The sequence below is a fragment of the Lynx canadensis genome, chromosome B3, assembly GCF_007474595.2.
Source record: "Lynx canadensis isolate LIC74 chromosome B3, mLynCan4.pri.v2, whole genome shotgun sequence".
Taxonomy (NCBI): domain Eukaryota; kingdom Metazoa; phylum Chordata; class Mammalia; order Carnivora; family Felidae; genus Lynx; species Lynx canadensis.
Genome location: NC_044308.2, coordinates 18,183,706 through 18,205,416, shown reverse-complemented (window position 1 = coordinate 18,205,416; position 21,711 = coordinate 18,183,706). Strand labels below are relative to the sequence as shown.

General features: G+C 47.0%; 1 protein-coding gene across 1 annotated transcript in view; it reads left to right on the top strand.

Moving 5' to 3' along the window:
* Positions 1 to 21,711, top strand: part of ADAMTS17 (ADAM metallopeptidase with thrombospondin type 1 motif 17) — a 345,685-nt gene that overhangs the window by 78,007 nt on the left and 245,967 nt on the right. Inside the window, exon 7 of the mRNA XM_032593574.1 lies at positions 4,644 to 4,687. Coding sequence (XP_032449465.1) covers positions 4,644 to 4,687 — 44 coding nt within the window. The remainder of the gene's footprint in view (positions 1 to 4,643; positions 4,688 to 21,711) is intronic.

The window sequence follows — 21,711 nt, the reverse complement described above, 5'->3', positions numbered from 1 at the left end:
AAAAGCGAGGTTCCTTCCGCTGCAGGCAGCACCAATGCAAAGGCATCCTACGTCTCGGTTCCCCGAGGCCAGCTTGGGGCTGGGATTCTCTTTCCCGGTTTCATGCTGACATCTGATGAACTACCTGAGCAGTCGAGGTGCTTCCTCTCACCTGCTTCTGCGGAGCTGCTGGACCGAGTCGGCCAGTGCCCAACCCGCTCTCTGGGTCCTCGCAGCTGTTAAATGCAAGGCCTCCCAGAAGGACAGGGGAGGCAGCGCCAGAGTCGGGGCTGGGAGCCGAGTTGGCTGCGAGGCATTGTTTAATAATTAGAGGCCGAGAGCTGCAGTTCCTAGGTTGGGATAATAACGGGCTGATGTTTTCACGTGGAAATTGGGTGCGAGACAGCAGCTGCTCTTGAGAAACAGCCCCTTCCTCCCGGAGTAATCTGAGCTGAGGATCTAATCACAGCTTGCACAGACCAGGAGGTGTTTAGGGGCCAGTGTCCCCCAGTCCTGGGACTGAGACTGGCTAATGCAAGGGTTTCTTCTCTGCTCCCCCCCCCCTTATGCGCTGTGGCTGAGCCCTAGAGTGCATTCTCCTGGACATCCACCAGCCCTACAGATGGCCAGCCGCAGAGATGTGAGCATGACATCATGTCCAGCAAAAGCTGCTGAGCCAGAAGCCACAGAAGCTGGCTTTCTGGCAGCTGTGGTCATGTCTGGGGCTAGAAAACACCTCTGAGTGAACTGAGTCTGGGACCATGTGGGACCCACACAGAGGACTGGGGTCCAGGAGGCTTCAGCACCTGGCACAACTTTACCTTTGGCCATGCATCTCCCTCAGGAAGCCATGAAAATAGGATTTCCCCCCAAACCCAGCTCTGTGCTCCTGGGAAGCACCTGGAGCAAACATGCAGGGCCAGCTTGGAGCTCAACCACAGGTACACCTCCTGCCATCCCTGAACCTTCCCCTCCATGTAACTCCATCCCACTCCCCGGGAATCGTCTTCTCTTCAGACTTTGACCAAGAGGGTCTCTGGCTGGCTTTGCTCATGGTGAGGGCTCAGTGAGTATCTGTGGAGCATCACGTTACATTTTCCTGGGGTTTCCAAACCAGGAAGCTTGCTGGGCATGTTGAAAGTGGTCTGGAAATGTATGTCTGCCAATAATAAAGGAGCCACTATTTATTAAGCCCCAACTGTATGCCAAGGCAATCGGTTATGCACAGGATTAGCTACATAAATTGTGGGGCCCAGTGCAGAAGGAAAATGCGGGACCCCACATGACAAAGACTTTCAAGATGGTGATAGCAGAACAGTAAAAACCATGTTGCAGGACGGGAAGCTTGTGAGCACACAGGCACGAAGCACACCAGGTCACAGAGGTCCACACAGCCTTCCTTCTCTTGAGGAACAAGCAGCGGAAAGGGAATGGACTAGAGACTGTAGAGTTGCGTTGGGACCTCACTTGAATCCTACAGCCCCTGAAAGTGGGTTTGGCATGAATTTGCGGTGGGAGCACCTGAATATGAAGCTGCCCCTGCAGCAACATGGCTTGTGTTTTCTCTTCTGAGAAACAACCTTGGCAGGAAGGAGAAAGAAGAGTCAAATTTTGGCTGACTCTTTTAAGCCAGAATTTTTTTTTGTTGTTGTTATTACTTTGAGGATGAGAGAGAGAGAGAGAGAGAGAGAGAGTGAGAGAGAGAGAGAGAGAGAGTGAGTGTGTGTGTGTGAGCAGGGGAGGGGCAGAGAGGGAGACAGAGAATTGGAAGCAGGCTCCAGGCTCCGAGCTGTCAGCACAGAGCCCGACGTGGGGCTCAAACTCACACACTGTGAGATCATGACCTGAGCCGAGCCGAAGTCAGACACTTAACCGACTGAGCCACCCCCGTGCCCCTCTTAAGCCAGGGTTCTAATTGAGCTTGCCTCTGTCCTCTGTGAGCGACTGCATTTCCTCCCACTTCCTCAGGTGATGCAATGGATGATGTTGCAGGGTCCATCATTTGAGATCACCTGTTTCCCTTCAGGGAAGTCATGGGATGAGAGAATACACAATGCTCCTGTCAGCCAACAGCGCTGGCTATCCCCAAGATGGCGCCCGTGAAGTGGGCACCATCTTCTTGGTTCTGTTTAGTTCTTGACTGTGAGACTTGTGGTCATGTGTGATTTCTCCTTTTGCCCAGGCTTCAATTGCTCACTCTGGGAAACCCTGGAACAAGGCATTGGGCCAGCTTGGTTATTTAAATGGAAGGGGTGTCAGATCAAGAATGTTGAGTTGGGGTCAGATCCATACCAGAGCGGCGAGCATCTATATGTCCCTAATTTTACTTGTTAGTTTTTCTCTCTGCTGCTACTTCTTGCACCTTCTACTGCCTATTACTTAGTCTTTTAAAAGGTCATCTTTTTAAAAGTTTTTGTTTTAATTCCAGTTAGTTAACATGCATTGTTATATTAGTTTTAGATGCACAGTATAGTGATTCAACACTTCCATGCATCACCCTGTGCTCATCACAACAAGTGTACTCTTCAATCCCCATCATCTATTTCCCCCCACCCCCCAACTCTGGTAACCATCAGTTTGTTCTCTATAGCTGAGAGTCTGTTTCTTGGTTTGTCTCTCTCTTTTTTTCCTATGCTTGTTTGTTTTGTTTCTTAAAATCCACATGTGAGTGGAATCATATGGAATGTGTCTTTCTCTGACTGGCTTATTTCACTTAGCATTATACTCTCTAGCTCCATCCATGTCATTGCAAATGGCAAGATTTCATTCTTTTTGTGGCCAAATAATAATCCATTTTATGTGTATACCACATCTTCTGTATCTATTCATCAACCGATGGACACTTGGGCTGCTTCCATAGCTTTGTTATTGTACATAATGCTGCTGTAAACATAGGGGTGCGTGTATCTCTTTGAATTAGTGTTTTTGTATTCTCACTACTGGGCATTTACCCAAAGAATACAAAAACACTCAAAGGTCATCTTTGACAAAAACAAACAAAAACAGACAAACAAGAAACCTCAAGGCTTCCTTTTATGGCTCTTGTGGTTATCCTCTCTCCATTTCCATGAAAGTTCCCTTGGTTTTGGGGTAAGGTTATGAAAAATGTGGGGTTTTTGAAAATTTCCTTTTTCCCTTTATTAAGATTGTTTTAAAATTGATGATAAAAGTAGAAGGTCTTGCTAGGAAAAAATTAGAAACTTGTAGTAAGCAGAACCCACGGGCGCTGCTGACAGGATTGGTCCCCACTCCTCCTCGATGTCTCCCTGGCCAGTTTCGCGGCCACACCTTCCAAGCTGCCCCAGCCTCTCCCCCAGGCTTGCCGGCTGTCTGGCACATCTGGTTTTGTACATCAGGACTCCAAGTGGAATCTGTGGGTCTAAGTAGGCAAGTGGAGTCTTTGACAAGCTTCAGGTGAGCCTGAAGCAAAGCCAGAGTCAGGAACGCACAGACTTTTCTCTGTTTCCAGGGGATCCCACACAGCACTGAGAGGCATCAGGCACGGGTTACACTTTGGAGACAGATGCAACAGAACACACTGCACATTGGATTGGGATTGACATGGAGGGAGAAGGAGAGATGACCATACAAAGTTAGGTTGGGAGAGTACCACATGGCCTTCTCTGTCATTGTGCCCTTTGTGAACAAATGGGTCAGATCCTTCCCTGAGAATAGGTTGTGACAGAGGGTAGGAGAAGAATTGAGGACACTGATGCCAGGGGACAGAGCGTCAGAAAGGGGAAAGATGGCCCAACCCAGACCTGCCGTGTTCTTCCGTAACTTGGTTTAGTGTCAACCTTATCCGGCTGGCTTGTCCGGAAGAACTTGGAAAGTGAAATGAGACGTGGCTTCAGAACACACCTTGTAAACCTGAAGGAATTTAAGGGAGTGGGTGCTTTCTCTCAGCCCTCCATGGGCCTCCATGAGAAGATGAGCACGGTGCCCTGGAGGACCAGGCCACTGCTCTTCATGGCCGGTCCCAGGCAGGGCACTGCCCCAACCGCTGGTCTGGTCAGCCCCTAACTGTGGGAACTTTGGGAAAGTATCATGGGAACTCTCTGGTTTGGGAAAAGAAGGGCCCAGACCTGTTGTTTCACACATGAGTGGCTAGAGGCCACAGCGAACCCCTTGTACCTGTGGAACTAGAGCTGGACCAGTGCTCTTCCCACACAGCCACACACCCGGGGGATCCTCGGAAGCTTTAAAGGGCATAACTTTCAGACATTACTTTTGTTGTCTTCTCCTGTAAGTGCCATTTGGTCACTTCAGCATCTAAGGCCAGTTGCTGCCCACGTCGAGGAGCTGTGGAGGTCACTACAGTTTGACGATAGTGAATATTAATCGTCTCTGATGCATGATTTGCAAATGTCTGCTTCAAGAACTTTCTCAGCTGTTGGGAGGGAGTCCTCCCAGCAACTGAGTGTTAGGTGGAGTCGTTAAGCTATAAAAGGGGGCTTTATGTGGGGAAACTGGGCCTACGAGGTGGGCACTGTGGATGGGTTACTCTTGACAGGTGGCTAATTGGTGTTCTTCACTATAAGCTGGGCCACCCGAACCAGTAACAGAGTAGGATAACCAATCGGGCTTCATTGACAGTGTTTTCTTCTCCCATTCTTGGGGGCCACTGCATACACCTGACCAGGTCTGTCTTTGTTTTTTTTCAGGACAGATTTCTGCGTACACAAAGATGAACCGTGTGACACCGTTGGTAAGTCTAGAGGCAGAATAATAATAATTTAAGGGGCTGCCACCCCCCTGTGATAATCTGGAGACTTGGTAAGACTTCTAGTCTGGAGGAACTATCCTCAGACACACTCTGCCTTTTCTGTTGCCTCTTTTCTTATAAATTAGTTCTTTGACTTTATTTCACTTCATTTTTTTTTCCTGATAAATGTTGAGGTTGCTCATGGCAGAAGGTGTCCAAACAGATGCTTAATAAGGAAGGTATGAAAAGTTAAACCATAGAAGGTGTCTCCAGGGGCTGCCTAAAGGTGACTGTGGCTGGGGACACAGTTGGCACTGAGCCTCTTGGTCACTCATGCAGGAGGGGAACCCCCCCCCCCCACCAAGTTAACACAGTTATCATGAGACAAAAGCTTACCGTTTACTCTCGTGCATGTGGGTGATCTTTACCAAGTGTCATACAGGTGACTGTATGGGGGTGAGACACGTCTCCTCTGCCAGTCTGGGCACCAGGCTCGTTTCCTTCTGGTCAAATGGTACTGAGACCAACACGTGGCGCTGACAAGGCACATTTTTCTTCTTCCCCTTCCCTCCCTTCCTCCCTCCTTCTACTTTTGCTTCCTCACTCAGCTTTTTCTTCCTTTGCCATTTTTTTTCTCTTCTATCCTCAGTTGTATCTGGCTTGTTGTTGACATGTTGTAGGTTTCAAACTGGAACCAATCTTTGAGCATAGGAAGAGGGCCCTTGGTTAAGAGGAAACCCCAAGACGGTTTCCAATTTTGACTACTGTAGCACTAACCTTTATCCACCAGGAGGTTGAAATATTGTACTGCCAAGAGCAAGATTCTGAACGTGATGTGCTTTGAATTGTAGTAAAACGGTATGGGATTGACAAATATATATTATTGTGGAATTCAAATGTTTAAAAACCTGTGTTTCCTAGGGAGTCCTGGCAGTGGGTAATCCTGAGCCTTTGGGCCACATATGAGCTGGGTGACCTTGATCATTTTAAACTAGGTGGCTTAAAAGGCCCTACAAAATCTGGTATGATGGGGGGTGCCTGGGTGGTTCAGTCTGTTAAGTGTCTGACTTCAGCTCAGGTCATGATCTCACTGTTTGTGAGTTCAGGCCCCTCGTCGGGCTCTCCCTGACAGCTCAGAACCTGGAGCCTGCTTCAGATTCTGGGTCTCCTTCACTCTCTGCCCCTCCCCCACTTGTGTGCACGTACTATTTCTCTATCACTCAAAAATAAATAAATAAACGTTACCAAAAAATCTAGTATGATGATAGCTAGCATTCATGTCACATTTTAGAGTTTTTGAAATGATTTTTTTTATCTTATATTCCACCAGTCCCCTAAACAAATCTGGGAGACAAGTGTCAAAAACTGCCCCACCAATCCATGCTTCATTGTCAGGGGCTGTCTCCATAAAGGAATCGCTATGCAAATGCATCATAAAATCGGCTCCAACAGAGGGATAGCAGACACCCGTCGCAGTCCAGTTGGGGCTTGAGGAAGACCAGTATCCCTTGGCAGAGCCAAAAAAGCATGTACTATCTCAAGGAGTGGCTGTTCCTTCCCAGCATTTGTTCACAAATCAGCTTCTGCACTTCTGCCCAGCAGGGGGTGGGGGTTGAGGCTGCTCCAGACCCCTCCCACTCCCTGTGCTAGCCTCTGAGGAGATACCCGTTGCATTGCCCTTGCCTGAATGTCTTTCCCAGAAGACTATGTACCAGGCAGAGCCAAGCTCTGCCCTTCACCTGTGTGACCTGGTACAGGGCTTTCAAGTCTTGGTCACCACTGTTGATTGATTGATTGATTGATTGATTGATTGAATGCATGCATACACGCAGATGAAGGAATTGCAGGTTTTCTTTCATATGATTTATAGCTGGCTTTCTTTTGAGTATATAATTTTCACATCAACCATCAATTGTGATTATGTACTCTATTTCAGACCCCCTGTTAAAGAGTGAACAGCTAGTTCTGTCTTCCTTCTTTCTTCTGAACTGGTTCACCTTGCTACTTAAGTCCCATCTGCTAAGGCTATTCTATTGAAGTACCATAGATTGGGCTGCTTAAACAATGGAAATTTGTTGTCTCATGCTTTTAGAGGCTGGAAGTCCAAAATCAACATGTCGGCCCTGTTGGTTTCTCCTTGAAGCCTCTCCCCTTGGTGTGCAGATGGCTGCCTTCTCCCCCATGTCCTTAGCTGGTCTTTCTTGTGTGTGTCTGTGTCCGGACTGCCTCTTTTTTTTTTTTTTAACTTAATTATTTATTTTGAAAGAGAGAAGGAGAGAATCTCAAGCAGGCTCCTCCCTGTTAGCACAGAGCCCAGTATGGGGCTCTAACTCATGAACCATGAGACCATGACCTGAGCCGGAACCAAGAGTCGGACACTTAACCAACTGAGCCACCCAGGCGTCCCCTGATCACCTCTTCTTTCACGGATACCAGTCATATACCATTAGTGCCCCACTCTCATGACCTCATTTAACCTTTGTTACCTTTTAAAAGCCCTGTCTCCCAATACATTTACATTGGGAGTTAGCACTCCAACATAGGAATTTGGGGGAGGGGGGCACAATACAATCCATAGCACTATTCATTTGACACTTTGCATACTGCTGGGGAAATCTTACGTCCTTATGTGACCTCCCAGATGTGTGTGTCTCATTTCCTCCCCAAAGTCTTTTAATTGCATGGACCAGCTGTAATAATTCTTTATGTGACAGCCAGTTAGCTCAGGGCTGAACTAGCCCCGTCTCTTACTTCCTTATTGCATGCTCTTTCCAATACCTCAGTGATTTTCAGCTTTTACAAAGGAAATGAATCCCTTCCTTGAAAACAAAAAATAGTTACATGGTGCTTTTGTTTTAATGTGTCATAATTTATTTGTACTATTAAGTCAGTTCGTAAGGACAATGGTGAGTCCAGGAAGAGAAAAATTTGAAAGCTGGGGTTATGACAGGCTTCTAGCAGTCTCATTTGATCTGTTTCTGTGCTTTTTTAACTTTTTATTTTGAAATAATTATAGAATAGCTGAAGGTTGCCAGAGTAATTCAGAGAAGTCTCTTGTACCTATCACCCCACTTCCTCCCATGGTTACATCTTATGTAACCATAGTGTTATTTCCAAAACCAGGAAATTGATTGGCACAATGCAATGAGCTAGACTACAAATTCTACTCAGATTTCACAGGGTTTTTGCATGAACCCATTTTGGGGTATGTTTTTACATATGGTTCTGTGACATTTTATCCCATATGTAGATATTCATCCAACCCCCAGGAGAGTCAGGAGCAGAACCAGTCCATCACCTCCAAGCAACTCCCTTGGGCTGCTCCTGTAGAATCTCCCTTCCGCCCTCCCTGCCTCCCTCCCTTTCTCTAACCCCTGGCTACCATGTATCTGTACTCCATCTCTGTAGTTTTGTCATTCCAGCATCCAATTTATTTTTGTATTTTGTTTTGATTCCACGGAATGGAAAAAATAATCTGAATCACATAGATATGTGGTTGCCAGTGCTAAGAGATTTTGAACAGCTGCCTTGAAATCTCAGGATCCAGCTCTACCAGGAGGGCTGTGCCCTGGGTTCTGCAGAAAATGAGATAATGTGGTACCTTGAGAAACTTAGGAAAGCTTGGGAATCGCCAGTGTTTTATAACTTGGCATATTACAGTGTTTTTTTGTGTGTGTGCTTTCTTGTTTTGATTAGGGTATAACTTACATATGGGAAAGGGTGCAAATCTTGGTGAAATTTTAAGTTATGCCTATGCGCTTTTTTGGTATTTATTGAAATAGTTTTAAAGCTGCATTTTGAATTCTATTTTAACCTATTTTTAAATGGTGGTAAAATGTATATAACATAAAACTTATACATAAAATCTTAACCATTTTTAAGTGTGTGTTTCAGTGACATTAAGTACGTCTACACTGTTGTGTGATCATATGTATGTAGTCTCAAAACCACTACTCAGATTAAGGTATGGAATGTCATCTGACCCCTTCACAGGTTCCCTCCTATCCCCTCCCAGCCACTATCCCTCCGAAAGTAACTTACTGTTGTAAATGTTTTATTACTGTCCTGTAAAGTAGCTTAAAATAGATTTAAAAGTTAAATTTGAACGATCCATTTGGAGAATCTCTGAGGTAGTTAGTAGAATTTGGGGTTCTGTTAAAAATACTTCCCCTCAAAAAAAAAGGGGGGGGCGCCTGGGTGGCTCAATTGGTTAAGCATCTGACTTCAGCTCAGGTCATGATCTCACAGCTCATGGGTTCGAGCCCCGTGTCAGGCTCTGTGCTGACAGCTCAGAGCCTGGAGCCTGCTTCGGATTCTGTTTCCCCCTCTCTTTGCCCCTCCCCTGCTCACACTCTGTCTCTCTCTCTTAAAAAATAAACATAAAAAGAAAATTTAAAAATACTTCCCCTCTACATTGTTCCATCTGCATTAGCCCATTTCAGCAGACCAGGACCCTGATTGCAAGGAGCAAGCAAAAAGGGCGTTTATCAGAAAGGGGCTGCCATGATGGTGGCAGATCTGGTGGGAACACAGCACCCTAGGCAGCCCTGGCAGGTGAGGCCATAGACACCATGCAGAGGTCAGTGTTGGGGCCTGCAGGGAATGGCCTCCATCTGTCTGCACAGCCAGCTGTTTTTCACCAGCTCCCAGGCCTGCCCTAGGTCACCTGCACGGGATGTGAGGGGGGCTCTGGCTCTTTGGGCTTGCGCAGGGGGGGCTATACTGCTTCCCACAACAATGCATGGGAAGGAGTTCTCCATGGGGAGGGGGGGTGGTCTGCATGCGTTAGCCAGGAGGAGGGATGGATGCTGGACATTCCAGAACCACCAATGTTCACTACTCCTTTCAGTAAAGATTGAAATATGAGAGACCAGCATATCTGCAGCTTACTGTCTGTGCACATCACAAGGGTCTTACTAACAGAGGCAAGGGGAGCTTCCCTGGCCCTAACCAAGGTGGTCCCGACCCCTGAGGGGGCTCGCCAAGATCTACCACACTGGATAGGGATTTGCCTACACAGACTGAGTGAACATGATTTTAAAACCATCATACCTTATGGACCCTCCCTCCCAGCTCTGGAAGGAAAAGGGATGGCACCATAGAGGTTCTGCTGATCTCTACCTTGGAGGAGGACACACACAAGAAGAGACAACTCAAGGCAGGAGGATCTGGAAAAACAGCTTCACCCCTAAGAGAAGTAACTGTCCCCCTCACTGGGGGGGGGGGTGCTTACTTTGCACATTACAGACCTTGCCTTTGTGGGGGTTGGGGGTGGGCTTTTCCTTTGTTGAATTGGTTCACCCTGAGCCATTGGCTTTGCTGCCAGCATCCTGAGGAAAATGCTGCCCTAGGTGAGAAGGGGTGAGGAGTGCTCAGGAGTGTGAAAAGGCAAGACCTCTGGAAGCCTTTGTTGGCCGTTCACATTCCCACATTCCTCTTCCCAACACACATCTCTGCAGCCTGGATGACCAGACAGATTTCGGTTCCATGGCATTTGTCCTGCTCCCACATTTAGCTGTAAACTGAGCTGTGGTGAATTTTTTTTTTTTTTTGATAGCCACCTTATTCAAGTTTCACTAATTTAATTACTGGGATTTATATTTTTCCTTGTTTGCCTTCATTTTTTTAATTAATGGAAAAGCCTCCTTTACCCGTGCCACTGCCAAGTCAAGGGATGTGATAATCCTGCACAAAGGACAATGGAAATAAATGTTCGGTGGCCTCGTGAAGTCTTTCATACACAAGGCCAGGGAGATGCTGCTGAGGGGCTCCAAGATGGGTCCATGCTCTGGGGCCCTGCTGCTCTGCACTGAGGGTCCCATGGCTATCCCTGAACTTGGGAGGAAGGAGCCCTTCCCTATGTGGCCCACAGCACTGGTGCTGAACTCCCTGATAGGTGTGGGCAGCCCAGTGGGGACTTCATGGATATGGCCACTGACCTCCACATAACAGGTCTGTCAATGAGGGAGGAAAGGCAGAAAGGGGCATCACCCACCAGGATGAAGGTTTGGGGGAATGATATTTCTGCTTTGGAGGTCTGTTTCAATCCAACCTACACAGGGCCACGGAAGGAAGATGTGCTGGGGAACCAGTGAGAGACGAGGGAGGGTGGGGCTAGTGTCCTAACACTGCACCTGTTGGGTTTTTATTAAGTGCATCAAGGAGTTCATCAAGCTCTGAACTATGTCATGTCTAAGTAGGGCTTAGGCAACTGGTGCTGTGGCTGAAAAAAGTATGTAGATCCCCCCTGCCCTCTTTTGTGGAATTTCCTTCAGAGTGCACATTCATTTTTATGTGTTTTCATGGTAGTGTTAAGTTTTCATTCTGTGAGGGTGTGTTTGAATTGTAGAGATGTCAAGGTTCTGTTTGCTGTATGAGGCTGGAAAATTTGTTTGGGATAAAAATACAAAAGTTTTACTCATTAGACTTGAGCTTTGGGTTTCTTTGTTTCTGAGAGCTTTCCTATGGGTTTGTTTGCTTTATTTTGTTATTCCTTATGACCTTACAGAAGTTAGGGTTCCATTTTGCCACAAAATTGTTTGTCAGAAGTAGTCTCAGATGATTGCCTCTGATTACCCCATTGAATGAATAAGTTCTTATGTGTTTTCCTTATAACCCCACCCCATGCTGGGCACATGTTGCTTCAGTGTCAGGCTTACCCACACTGTGTCCTTTGTGTCTACTCTGAGAGGCTTACAGAGGAGAAGGCATACCATTCAATGACATGTTAGTTGTCCCAAATCAGATGACCTTAGGTCTTCGGCAAATTCATCTGTTTTTTAGAAGTTATATTGGTATTTATAGTTAGGCTCTTGACCATGATATGTGATTTTTTAGAGGTTTTAGGAAAGGTTTCAATTTTGGAAATCAAATATGCATGCATCTAGCAATCAGGGATTCAGACTGTTTGGACAAGTGCTGCCTTCCTCATCATACAATAAAAAAAAAAAAAAAGTCCATCCCCATAAGAGGGTTAGGAAAGTTGCATTTTGTTAATGTTAGAGCTTTGCTCCTCACAAATTCAGCTTGGATTTCTCAGCTAATAGAGTTTCTGGGAAAGCTAAATAGTATATACTTCAGTAAGCTGGCTTCTTCTCTCACTCATTCAGCTTTAAATGTAGGCATAGATTGTTTTCTCAAAAATGACAACTAAGTTGTGTCTGGATGTTGGAGAGGGTCTTCTAAAAGACTTTCCTAAGAGCCACCATGCCTAAAGAGAACAGAAGTGGACAAGAACGGGGTGGCCCTGGGGAGTTTCCTGCCTGTTTACCTCTGCACAGCTATCCTGTGGTGTGACTTGAAAATAGTATCTGGGAGAATAAAAAGGTGAATGAATGTGTGTGTGTGTGTGTGTGCGCGCACACATGTGCACATACATGCCTTGAAACACATGCCTAACTACACACATGTATGGCAGAAGTGCATAGTATGTGTGCATACTTCCTGTATATTGAAGTCTGGAGGGGCTTCCTTTGTGCCCACAAAATTCTGTGAGTTCCCTAGAAGGGAGTCGCCCCAAGAAGGCCTGCCTGCCCTGGCGATAACACAAGAACCCAGGGCGGGAGCTTTCTGTTTGGGACTTGGCGGGAAGTCCACACGGAAACCAGTTGCCCCAGGGGACCAAATTCAACTTTTCTTCTTCCTTGTGCCAGGGTCATGTTCAAGGTTACATAATGGCTGAAATTTTAAAATGGTGAAAATACATGGGTCTGTTTTGCATGGGGTAGGCTTCTGCCAGCCCTTTGGAGATCGCAACTCTATTTATTTTGGAACTACACAGAGACCAACAAAACACGTAGCCATGGTTGATTGCCTTTGGGGCTGGAAATCAACAGGGCTGAACAGGAAAAAAAACCTGGCCCCTGCAGGGTTTCCAGATGTGGCCCTTCAAATGTAGGCTTTGAAATCCTCTTCTATGTTCAGCTCAGAAAGTGTGTACCTTGTGTCCTTCCCCAAGACTGCTGATTAGCCCCTTCCCAGGTTCTGTGCTCAGGTGGCTTGAAGGGGATTCTGAAACAGATGCCCTTGCAGTGACCTTTCACCTGCACATAATGTCGGTAACATTGGTGTCAGGCCACAGTCTGCCACCCTATTTATCACGGGCCTTGGCATGATATGGGCAGAGGCTGGCTGTCTCCATTGCTCCCTCTATGTCTCCATTTCTCATGGCCAGAGGAGTGCTTTATGATTAGCTTGGCATGAAGTGGGATGCTTCATCTCATTATGGTACTGCTCTTCCTCCAGTCATGCAATTCTCAGTCCCAACCCTTTATTAACTTTGTGAGAAACAATAACAACAAAAACCCTCTCTGAATGGGGCCCGGGGCAGGGAAGAAGGACAGGGAGTAGAATCATAAACAGGAAACGAGGTCTTTGTGAGATGCCTTTTGTGTGATTGTGAATCCTTGAACATTCTTGGAGCCTGCATGCCTCCTGCTCATTGAAAGCCTCAGGAGTGAGCAGGAGGTGAGGAGATCAGCTTTACGTCTGCAGTAGGTCCAGTGAGAACAAAGAATGGGAGAAGTGCTCCCACTGCTGCTTTCTTTACAGTGTGACCCTTGTGGTGGTCTCTTATATCACGCAAAAAGTCCCACCATCTTCACAGTGAGCACTGAACCATCCTCAGGGACCATGGTTGGCTTAGTGTGGTGGTCTAAGCATTGGCCCTGTAGCTAGACCTGGGTTCGAGTCCTGCCTCCACCAGTGTCCTTCCATGAGTCATCTAAAATCTCCAGCTCTGTTTTCTCATCTGTAAAATGGGAATAATAATGCCCAGGGTTATTCTCAAGGTTAAACAAGATGATTGATCCCACTCATTAGGATGGCTGTTGCCCAAAAGAACCCCAGAAAATAGCAAGTTATGGTGAAGATGTGGAGGAACAGGAGCCCTTGTATAGTGCTAGAGGGAATGTATGGTTTATCTGCTATGGAAAACAGTATGGCAGTTCCTCAAAAAATAAAAATATCATCTAGGAATTCCTTTTCTAGGTATATACCCAAAAGAAATGGGACTTGAATAGTTATTTGTATGTTCATATTCATAGCAGCATTATTCACAAAGAAGCAATTCAGGGTATCCTTTGAACAATGAATAGATAAACAGATAAATAATGAACAGATACGCACACACACACACACACACACACACACACACACGGGAATTACTCAGCCTTAAAAGCAAAGGGTTTTCTGAAATATGCTATAATGTGGATAAAACTTGAAGACATTAGGCTAAATGAAATAAGCCTGTCACAAAAAGACAAATAATGTATGTTCCACTTATGTGAGGTTCCTAGAGTCATCAAAATCCCAGAGACCATGTAGGATGGTAGTTGCCAGGCATTCAAGAGGAGGAAGGGTGAAGAGTTAGTGTTTGATGAGTGTAGAGTTTCAGTTTGGGAAGATGGAAAAGCTCTGAAGATGGATGGTAGTGACAGTTGCAAGACAGTGTTTGTTACACAGCAATGTGAGTGTCTTTAAAGCTATTGAACAGTACACTTAAAAATGGTTAAAATGGTAAATTTCGTGTTATATATACTTTATCACAATTTTTTTTAAGTGAGATGGCCAAAAGAGCTAAGTTATGAATTTTATTCACTCCCCCTTCTTCTCAAAGATTTCTTCTGAGAAAAATTAATCAGGATGGGAGAAGTACAATTCCCAGAGAAGGAGGTTCTTGTGCTTTCCTCCCTGGGAGGCCGAGTGGGAGGTGATGAGATAGAAGAGGATGAGACTCTAGGTGGGGGGAAGAGTGAAGAGACGAGAGAGAATTCTGAGCAGCATTGCTAGGGGGTTGAATTGTAGTGCCTTCATTAATATTCTTAGAGAGATGCAAGTAGGGGTTAGGAGGCCTTTTGCAAGTTTCTTGGTTGCTAGGTATGCTTCTTTGGCTTAGATTCTAGGGTCAGATTGGACCATGCAGGCTCTGAGACTTAGTGAAGTTACTGCTGATATTTTTGGCCCATGGGGCCATCGTTGTCTGTATCTGGCATTAAAGTCCTCACTTGATAGTTGAATCAAGAATTCACTTTTCAGTGACTGCTCAACTGTTGGACTCATGGTATACAGAGCTGGGGTTGGTCACATTCAAGCCATGTGGTCAGTGCTCAGAATTAACCACAGGGTAGGATGTGTGTGACCTTCCAGAGGCAGAACTACAATTTGGGGAAGAATGTTTGTGTGTTGCTTGTATATTTCAGGTAGTTTACCAGAATCCTGTGGCCTTTGTGGGCTCTTAAATGGAAGGACCCCCAATTCTCCTGTATGAAGTTGAAAGTTGGCTCTGAGGTTTCTAGCTCACTTTCTATAAATATGAAGCTTAACACTTAGGAGTGCTTCAGAACAGGAAGAAGAGATTATGTCAGGCCAGCCTGTTGGTCTGTTCTGTTGCACAGATACCAGATCTGGGCCTGGATGTTATCTAGGGTTTGGATTCAAACAACCTTTGTAATTACTGGCATGGACAACTTGGATCAGAAATTCCTGACGAGCGCTGTTGTGTGGGGGAGGGGGGGGTTTCCACTGATACATTGGAAAGGCTAGGTCCTGGCTAGGAAGGGGCTAAGTCTTGATTAGGAAGGGACTGAGCCATGGTTGGGAAGGGGCTGAGCCATGGTTAGGGAGGGCTGAGTCCTTATTAGGAAGGGCTGAGTCCCAGTCAGGAGGGACTGAGTCATGGTTAGGAAGGGGCTGAGTCCTAGTTGGGAAGGGGTTGAGTCCTGGTTGGGAAGGGACTGAGTCCTTATTAGGAAGGGCTGAGTCATGGTTAGGAAGGAGCTGAGTCCTGGTTGGGAAGGGGCTGAGTCCTAGTTAGGAGGGACTGAATCATGGTTAGGAAGGGACTGAGTCCTGGTTAGGAAGGGACTGAGTCCTGGTTAGGAGGGACTGAATCCTGGTTAGGAGGGGACTTGAGTCCTGGTTAGGAAGAGCTGAATCATGGTTAGGGAGAGCTAAGTCTTGGTTAGGAAGCCGCTGAATTTTGGTTAAGACATGTTGCTGACACGGTCCAGGGTGTTATGGAAAGACTGCTAGCTGATGTCCACACATATTTTTTCTCTCTGAGTGATTAAATTTCCCTGCCTTCCTAACAATAGGTGTGGCTAAATGACTGCCTTGTCCAGTGGGAAGGAGAGTAGAAATGATTTCTAGCCATGGCCCTTACAAATCTCTCTGAATAGTATTGGAGGTTCTTTCTCCATTGGATGACTGGCAAAGGTTCCCCAGGGAGCTGCAGCCATGGACCCTAACACATTGGATGCTATGTGAGTGAGAAGTAAAATGTGTGTAGACTCTGAAATTTGACATCTTGTCTGCTACTGCGCTTACCTCTAATGACCAAAAATGCCAGAGTCTGAGTACATATAAGACTCTGTCCTTGAGGTACTTGGCAGTCCCGATACAGTGAGGACTTCTGCTCTGGGGCACTGACAGGACAGCAGCACCGTCTCCACATTCAGGCTGGAAGGAACAAATCTGGCAGGTGTCCCATGGGGTGTGGGGAGGACAAGAGACAGAGCCCAGAACCTTGAGCATTCTTCCCATGAAGAATTAAAAAGCAGTCTTGGAGTTGGAGGGGAGGAAAACCTATTTTTCTTCTACCAGTCTTAGGTGTCTTGGCTGGGTGCCTGTCAATTTGACTGACAGAGGATAAACTAATAAGAGAAAAGCAGACAAGTTTATTAACACATGCAATGCACATGGGAGCATTGTGCAGTAATGGGTAACTCCAAGGGTAGTTAGAACTCAGGCTTATCTAGCATCTTTAAAAAAAAAACAAAAAACAAAAAACAAAAAAAAAACAAATACAGTTTTAGAGAAGTGACCAGACAGAGGCAAAGGACTTTGGGTTTCTGTAGTGACAAGTCTTAGGAAGACCTATGGTCGATAAGGGCTGGTTTAAGCCTGTGTTGATATATAGATTCCTCTGGTGCCATCTCTGGGCTGATAAGGTTCTAGGGTTATCTCTGGTGATTAACTTCTATGGAAAGGAGAAGGAGGCACCTTTACAAATGCATGTTCTGCTTTTAGGCAAATGGGGGAAGGACAGAGATTTTCTTGTAACTGCTTCATAATTGCCTTCATTCAAAATAATCCTTATGCCCAAATGGCACATTTTGGGGTGGTGTATTCTACGACCCCTCAGACTTCACCATGATCTTTGGGGAAATTCCTTCCCTTGTAGAAGGTATTGAGGGCAGAGAAGGGAAGAGAAGTGCAAAGATTGCTGTTCCTTGAGATCAGTACTGAGGGCCAGGGAGCCCATCGGTGCTGAACAACTCCTATCTCTTGAGGTGGTCTAAGTGTGGATCAGCATTTTCCCAGCTTTGATCAAGAGTCCAGAACCAGTCTTGGGCTGGAAGTAGAGCCCAGAGCCTCTCACGTGTCTGGAAGGCAGCAGGTGGGCATTGAGAGGAGTCCTGTAACAACTGGACCACCCCGTGTGAGGGGAGCAGATTCACTGATGAACCAGCATGACCTAGGGCTTTAGGGTTAGGGCATGCTGTGACTGAGGGTGAAGAGAGATGTCCAGTGATGGTTTTAACCTGGAGACCACCTCCTCCTTCACTAGCCAGGGGCCTGGGAGCCAATCCTGAGGATAGGGCATATTTCCCCAGAGGGTGTACAGTCTCCTGCCCTGAAGGTAGTAAGGCCCTGATGGATGAGATTCACATTAGATTTCTTTGTCAAGTTGAGTAAATAGTGGTGTTGTGTCCTTGTCCATCCTCTTCCTGGCCACATTGGCGTTCTCTCTGCAGTGCCCTGGTTCTCAGTCCAGTAGCACCAGGCAGGTCAAGGAACCTAGCATCTCAGTAGACATCCACATGTGGACAAGATGGCAGCCTCTGTGGTCCTAGAGCACTTCTTTGGGGCTCCCTTCTCCAGGGCTGGAGAGGGTCCCTCTTCTTTGCTCATGTCCACAAATGGTAGCCTCTTCTAGCTCTTTATGCCCTCTTCCATCTCCTGTTGGTCAAGGGCATTGTCTTCACCAGCTTGGGCTGCTGTAGCAAAATACCATAGACTGGGAGGCTTAAATACAGACCTTTGTTTTTCACAGTTCTGGAGGCTGGAAAGTCCCAGATCAAGGTGTTGGCCAATTCTGTGTCTGGTGAGGTCCAGCTTCCCAGCTTGCAGATGACCTCTGTGTCCTCACTAGTGGAGAGTGAGCCAGTGAGCCTGGTCTCTCTTCCTCTTCTTACAAAGACACTCATCCCCTCATGCAGGCTCCACCCCCGTGACTCATCTAAATCTGATCACCTCCCAAAGGCCCCCACCTCCTAAAGCCATCCCACTGGGAGTTAGGGCTTCAGTAAATGGGAAGGGGGGTGCTGCAAGCATGCAGTGCATAGCAGGCAGCAGCAGGCAACAGTTTAGCACCTCACGAGCCTGGGAGTGGTGCCAAGATCCAAGCCTTCTTTGAACTTCCCTTGGAATGTGGAGGAGCTTTGCTTTCAACAGAGCCTTCTGCTCTTCTGCTGTATCCTCACACCGGACCCTCGTGGCCAGATGGCGTCCATGCTGCTGCTCATCCTGTCGTCTGGTGGTGACAGAGCTGCAACTAGGAGCAGCTACCGTTTGTTGGGAACTTGGACATCAGAGACTTCATGCTTTTATTTTTTATTTTCTTAAGATGTTTATTTACTTTTGACAGAGAAAGAGCATGTACACAAGCAGGGGAGAGGCAGAGAGAGAGAGAGAGGGAGACACAGAATCGGAAGCAGTCTCCAGGCTCTGGGCTATCAGCTCAGAGCCTGACATGGGGCTCGAACCCACAAACTGAGATCATGACTTGAGCCAAAGTCAGACGTTTAACCAACTGAGCCACCCAGGAGCTCCCAGATCCTTCATGCTTTTAATTCATTTAGTCCTCCCGATTCTCTGAGGAAGTGCTGCTAAATTTACATATGGGGAAACTGAGGTACAAGAAGGTAACTAACTTGCCCAGAGCCACATACTGCGTGTAAGGGGTGGAGCCAACCCTTGACCCCAGACAGTTCAGCTCTAGTCTTTTAACTATATTTTGCCTTTCAATAACCTTTGAAGTGAAGTATCATTATTCCTGTGAGCAGATGGGGACACTGAGCCCCCAAAAGGATACATTTCTTGTCTGAAATTATACCATTAATGAGTGACAGCTGGCATTGAAGGAACTCACTGGAAACCCTGAGGGTTTAACTCCTATCTCTCTTGCCAGATCTGTGCCCATTTGTTTTCTTTTTCTGCAATTATCGATTGTCCATCATTATTTTTACCCAGTATGGCCTTTTTGCCCCCTGTCTTTATCATGCACTGTTTTCGGAATAGACCTGTGTCCTCGCAGACACTTGGCTTCTGCAGGCTTTGCATTTGTATATATTCATTGAGTACCTGTTGTGTGCCTGGCTCTGCTCCAGCTCTGGGGATCCTGGATGTGCAAAACAAAGGTCCCTGTCTTTGTGGCGTGAACATTTTAGTAGAGGAGATGGATATGTGTGATCTAGAAGTCATCTTAGCAGGAGTAGAGGTAATCAACAAAGAGGAAAAATAGAGAAGGGAAATGGAGCTTTGAGGAAGAGGGCCTTCAGATTTCAGCAGGAGTGAGTGGATGAAGACTTTGGAGAGAGGGTGACATTCAGAAATCAGACTCATCACCTGAAATCTGTTTGGCAGGCCAGGGCTTCTAGAGGTGTTGATGTTAATTATGCCACCAGTATTAATCCCTAAGAGCAAAGGAAGGGTCCCCAGGGTGACCAGCCATCCCCCAGTGAGGACAAGCAGGGTGTCCCCTGGCCCATTCCACCTTTGCTTTCCTTATGTAGGACTCCTGGCTCTGCTTCTTGGCCACAGTCAGACCTGAGTGTGGATCCTCATGCTGGTATTTACTTGACATTGGTATTTACATTGACATGTCACTTAATGAAGTCAGGATTCCTCATTTTCCCTGTTTGTAGGAGACCTCAACATCCTCCTGCAGGCCTGCTCTAAGCATCACATGAGAAAGTGCCTGCGGGGGACCCTAATAATGGTGCTGCTCTGAATGCCTGCTTCCCTGCCATTGGCTATAGGCCTTCCTCTTCCCGCTGTGTGGGTCTTCTGGGAAGGGTGCTGGGGCAGGGTTTCAGAGCAGGTCAGCGTGACGGCTCCTCAGGCACGAGTCACCATGTGAGCAAGGACAGTGGAGACAGAAGGGAGCAAGGGCTGATGTTTATTGAGGTTCTCCCACCTGCCAGGTGCTTGTGTCCAAGCTAACGTTCCAACAGACAGATGGAGAAACCAAGGCTGAGTTAATCTAAGTTGCACAGCGGGAGAATGTAGGCCAGCCTGACACCCAACTTGTGCTTCTGCCAAAGTGGGTAGCTGACTCAGGGGCAGGGCCTCGGGGACCCAGGGAGCCCGACGTGCAAGTTTGGATTTGAGTCCAGGGCAGGAGGGAGTGGAAGTTTCCAGCACAGCCTCTGGTTTCCCCATACCTATTTCAAATCCCAACTCTGCTAACAGTAGAGACCTGGGCATGTCTCTTGTCCTCACATTTCACTTTCCTAGTCTGTAAAATGGGCATAATCGTAATTCCTCCTCACGTGGTGATCGTGGATGAGTCAGTGTAGATAGAAGGCCCAGCACTCATAATAAATGTGCCGTCTGCGCTAACTCTGTGGGTCTTGTTTCAGTGCCCCCTGCCCAACAAGTGTCAGAAGAGGAACTGGAAGTCCTTGGTGCTGCCGTTCAGGAAAAGAGATGCTCAAAGTTAATGGTTCTTAAAGGGTGATCCCAGCATTCGGAGCACCTGGGAAGCAGGAAGGTGGTAGAAATGCAGTCTTGGCCCCATCCACGCTCTCCTGCATTAGAATTTCTGCGCAGTCTGTGTTTTCACCAGCTCTCAGGGGATTCTGATGTGCACTCAAGTTTGAGAACCACTGATTAAGCCTTGGCAGTACTGGAGAAACAGGAGGACTTAATTCTGTTGGCTCTGTGTGTGTGTGTGTGTGTGTGTGTGTGTGTGTGTGTGTGTGTATGTGTTGGATGGAAGGAACAAGGAGATCTGAGCTCAGGGAAGCTAGATAGATACCCTTAATGCAGCTGCATTAAGTTACCAGGGAAGCAGCACTGTGGACCCCCTCCCCAACGTCAGCACCGCTGGCTTCCTTCCCGGAGCACGCTCCGAGTATTCTGGCAAATAGAATTCTCTTCCTATCACTGCTGAAGAAGACACTTTCCCTAAACACGATTATACCATTTTTCCTTCTCCACCCCCGCTTCCCCCTGCCCCCCACTGAGAATCTTCTGGCTCCCTGCCTCACTGTGGGGCCATTTGGGCCTGCTTCTCAAATTGCCAAAAGGTGCTGCTTATATAGCATGCAGCTCCTTGTTTCGTTTTCCCACGGCATTCCAGGGTCGTTGTTTTTTTTTTTTTTTTTCTTCTTCAATTCTATGAAAATGATTAGTGGTTTTTGCTTTTGTTTTTTTGGAAAAGCCAATTCAACTTCATGCTTCCTCTGTTGGGTTCTCACTACTTTCCTCTTGGTTGGTCTCCTATTATTCCAGATATTTCTTACTGTCCCCTGTACCCCATGGTTACAGAATCAAACAGGACCAAATAGCTGTGCCTGGTCGTGGAGGGGCTGCCTCAGGAGCCCGCTGCTCTCCACCTTGGCCGGGCTGCTGATTAAATGGAGGGGTTCCCAGAGAGGCAGGGCAAGGGGAGCAGCGGGAGCCCCAGGGGCTGGCCTCTACCGGCTGCTTACAGCATTTCCTTTGCCACAGAGCTCCGGTTGCCAAGGTAAACATAAGTTTTGAGATAAAGTGGAAACCCCAAGAGGTTTTTATCTTGGAAAAGGAAATCAATAAGACAGTCTCGGTGTTGAGCCAAGCAGCCTTTTCCCTCCACGCCCAGATTTGCACAGCCTGCGTGTAAAAGAGAGAGCTGTGAATTTGGGATTATGTGTAAGGCCAAGGAGGCAAGTCGCAGAGCAGAAGAAGAAGGGGCTCTAGTGCGGCCCGCCGGCTCAGCTCCTCACCAGTGCGACCTCGGGCTATTCCCTTCACCCTCCGCA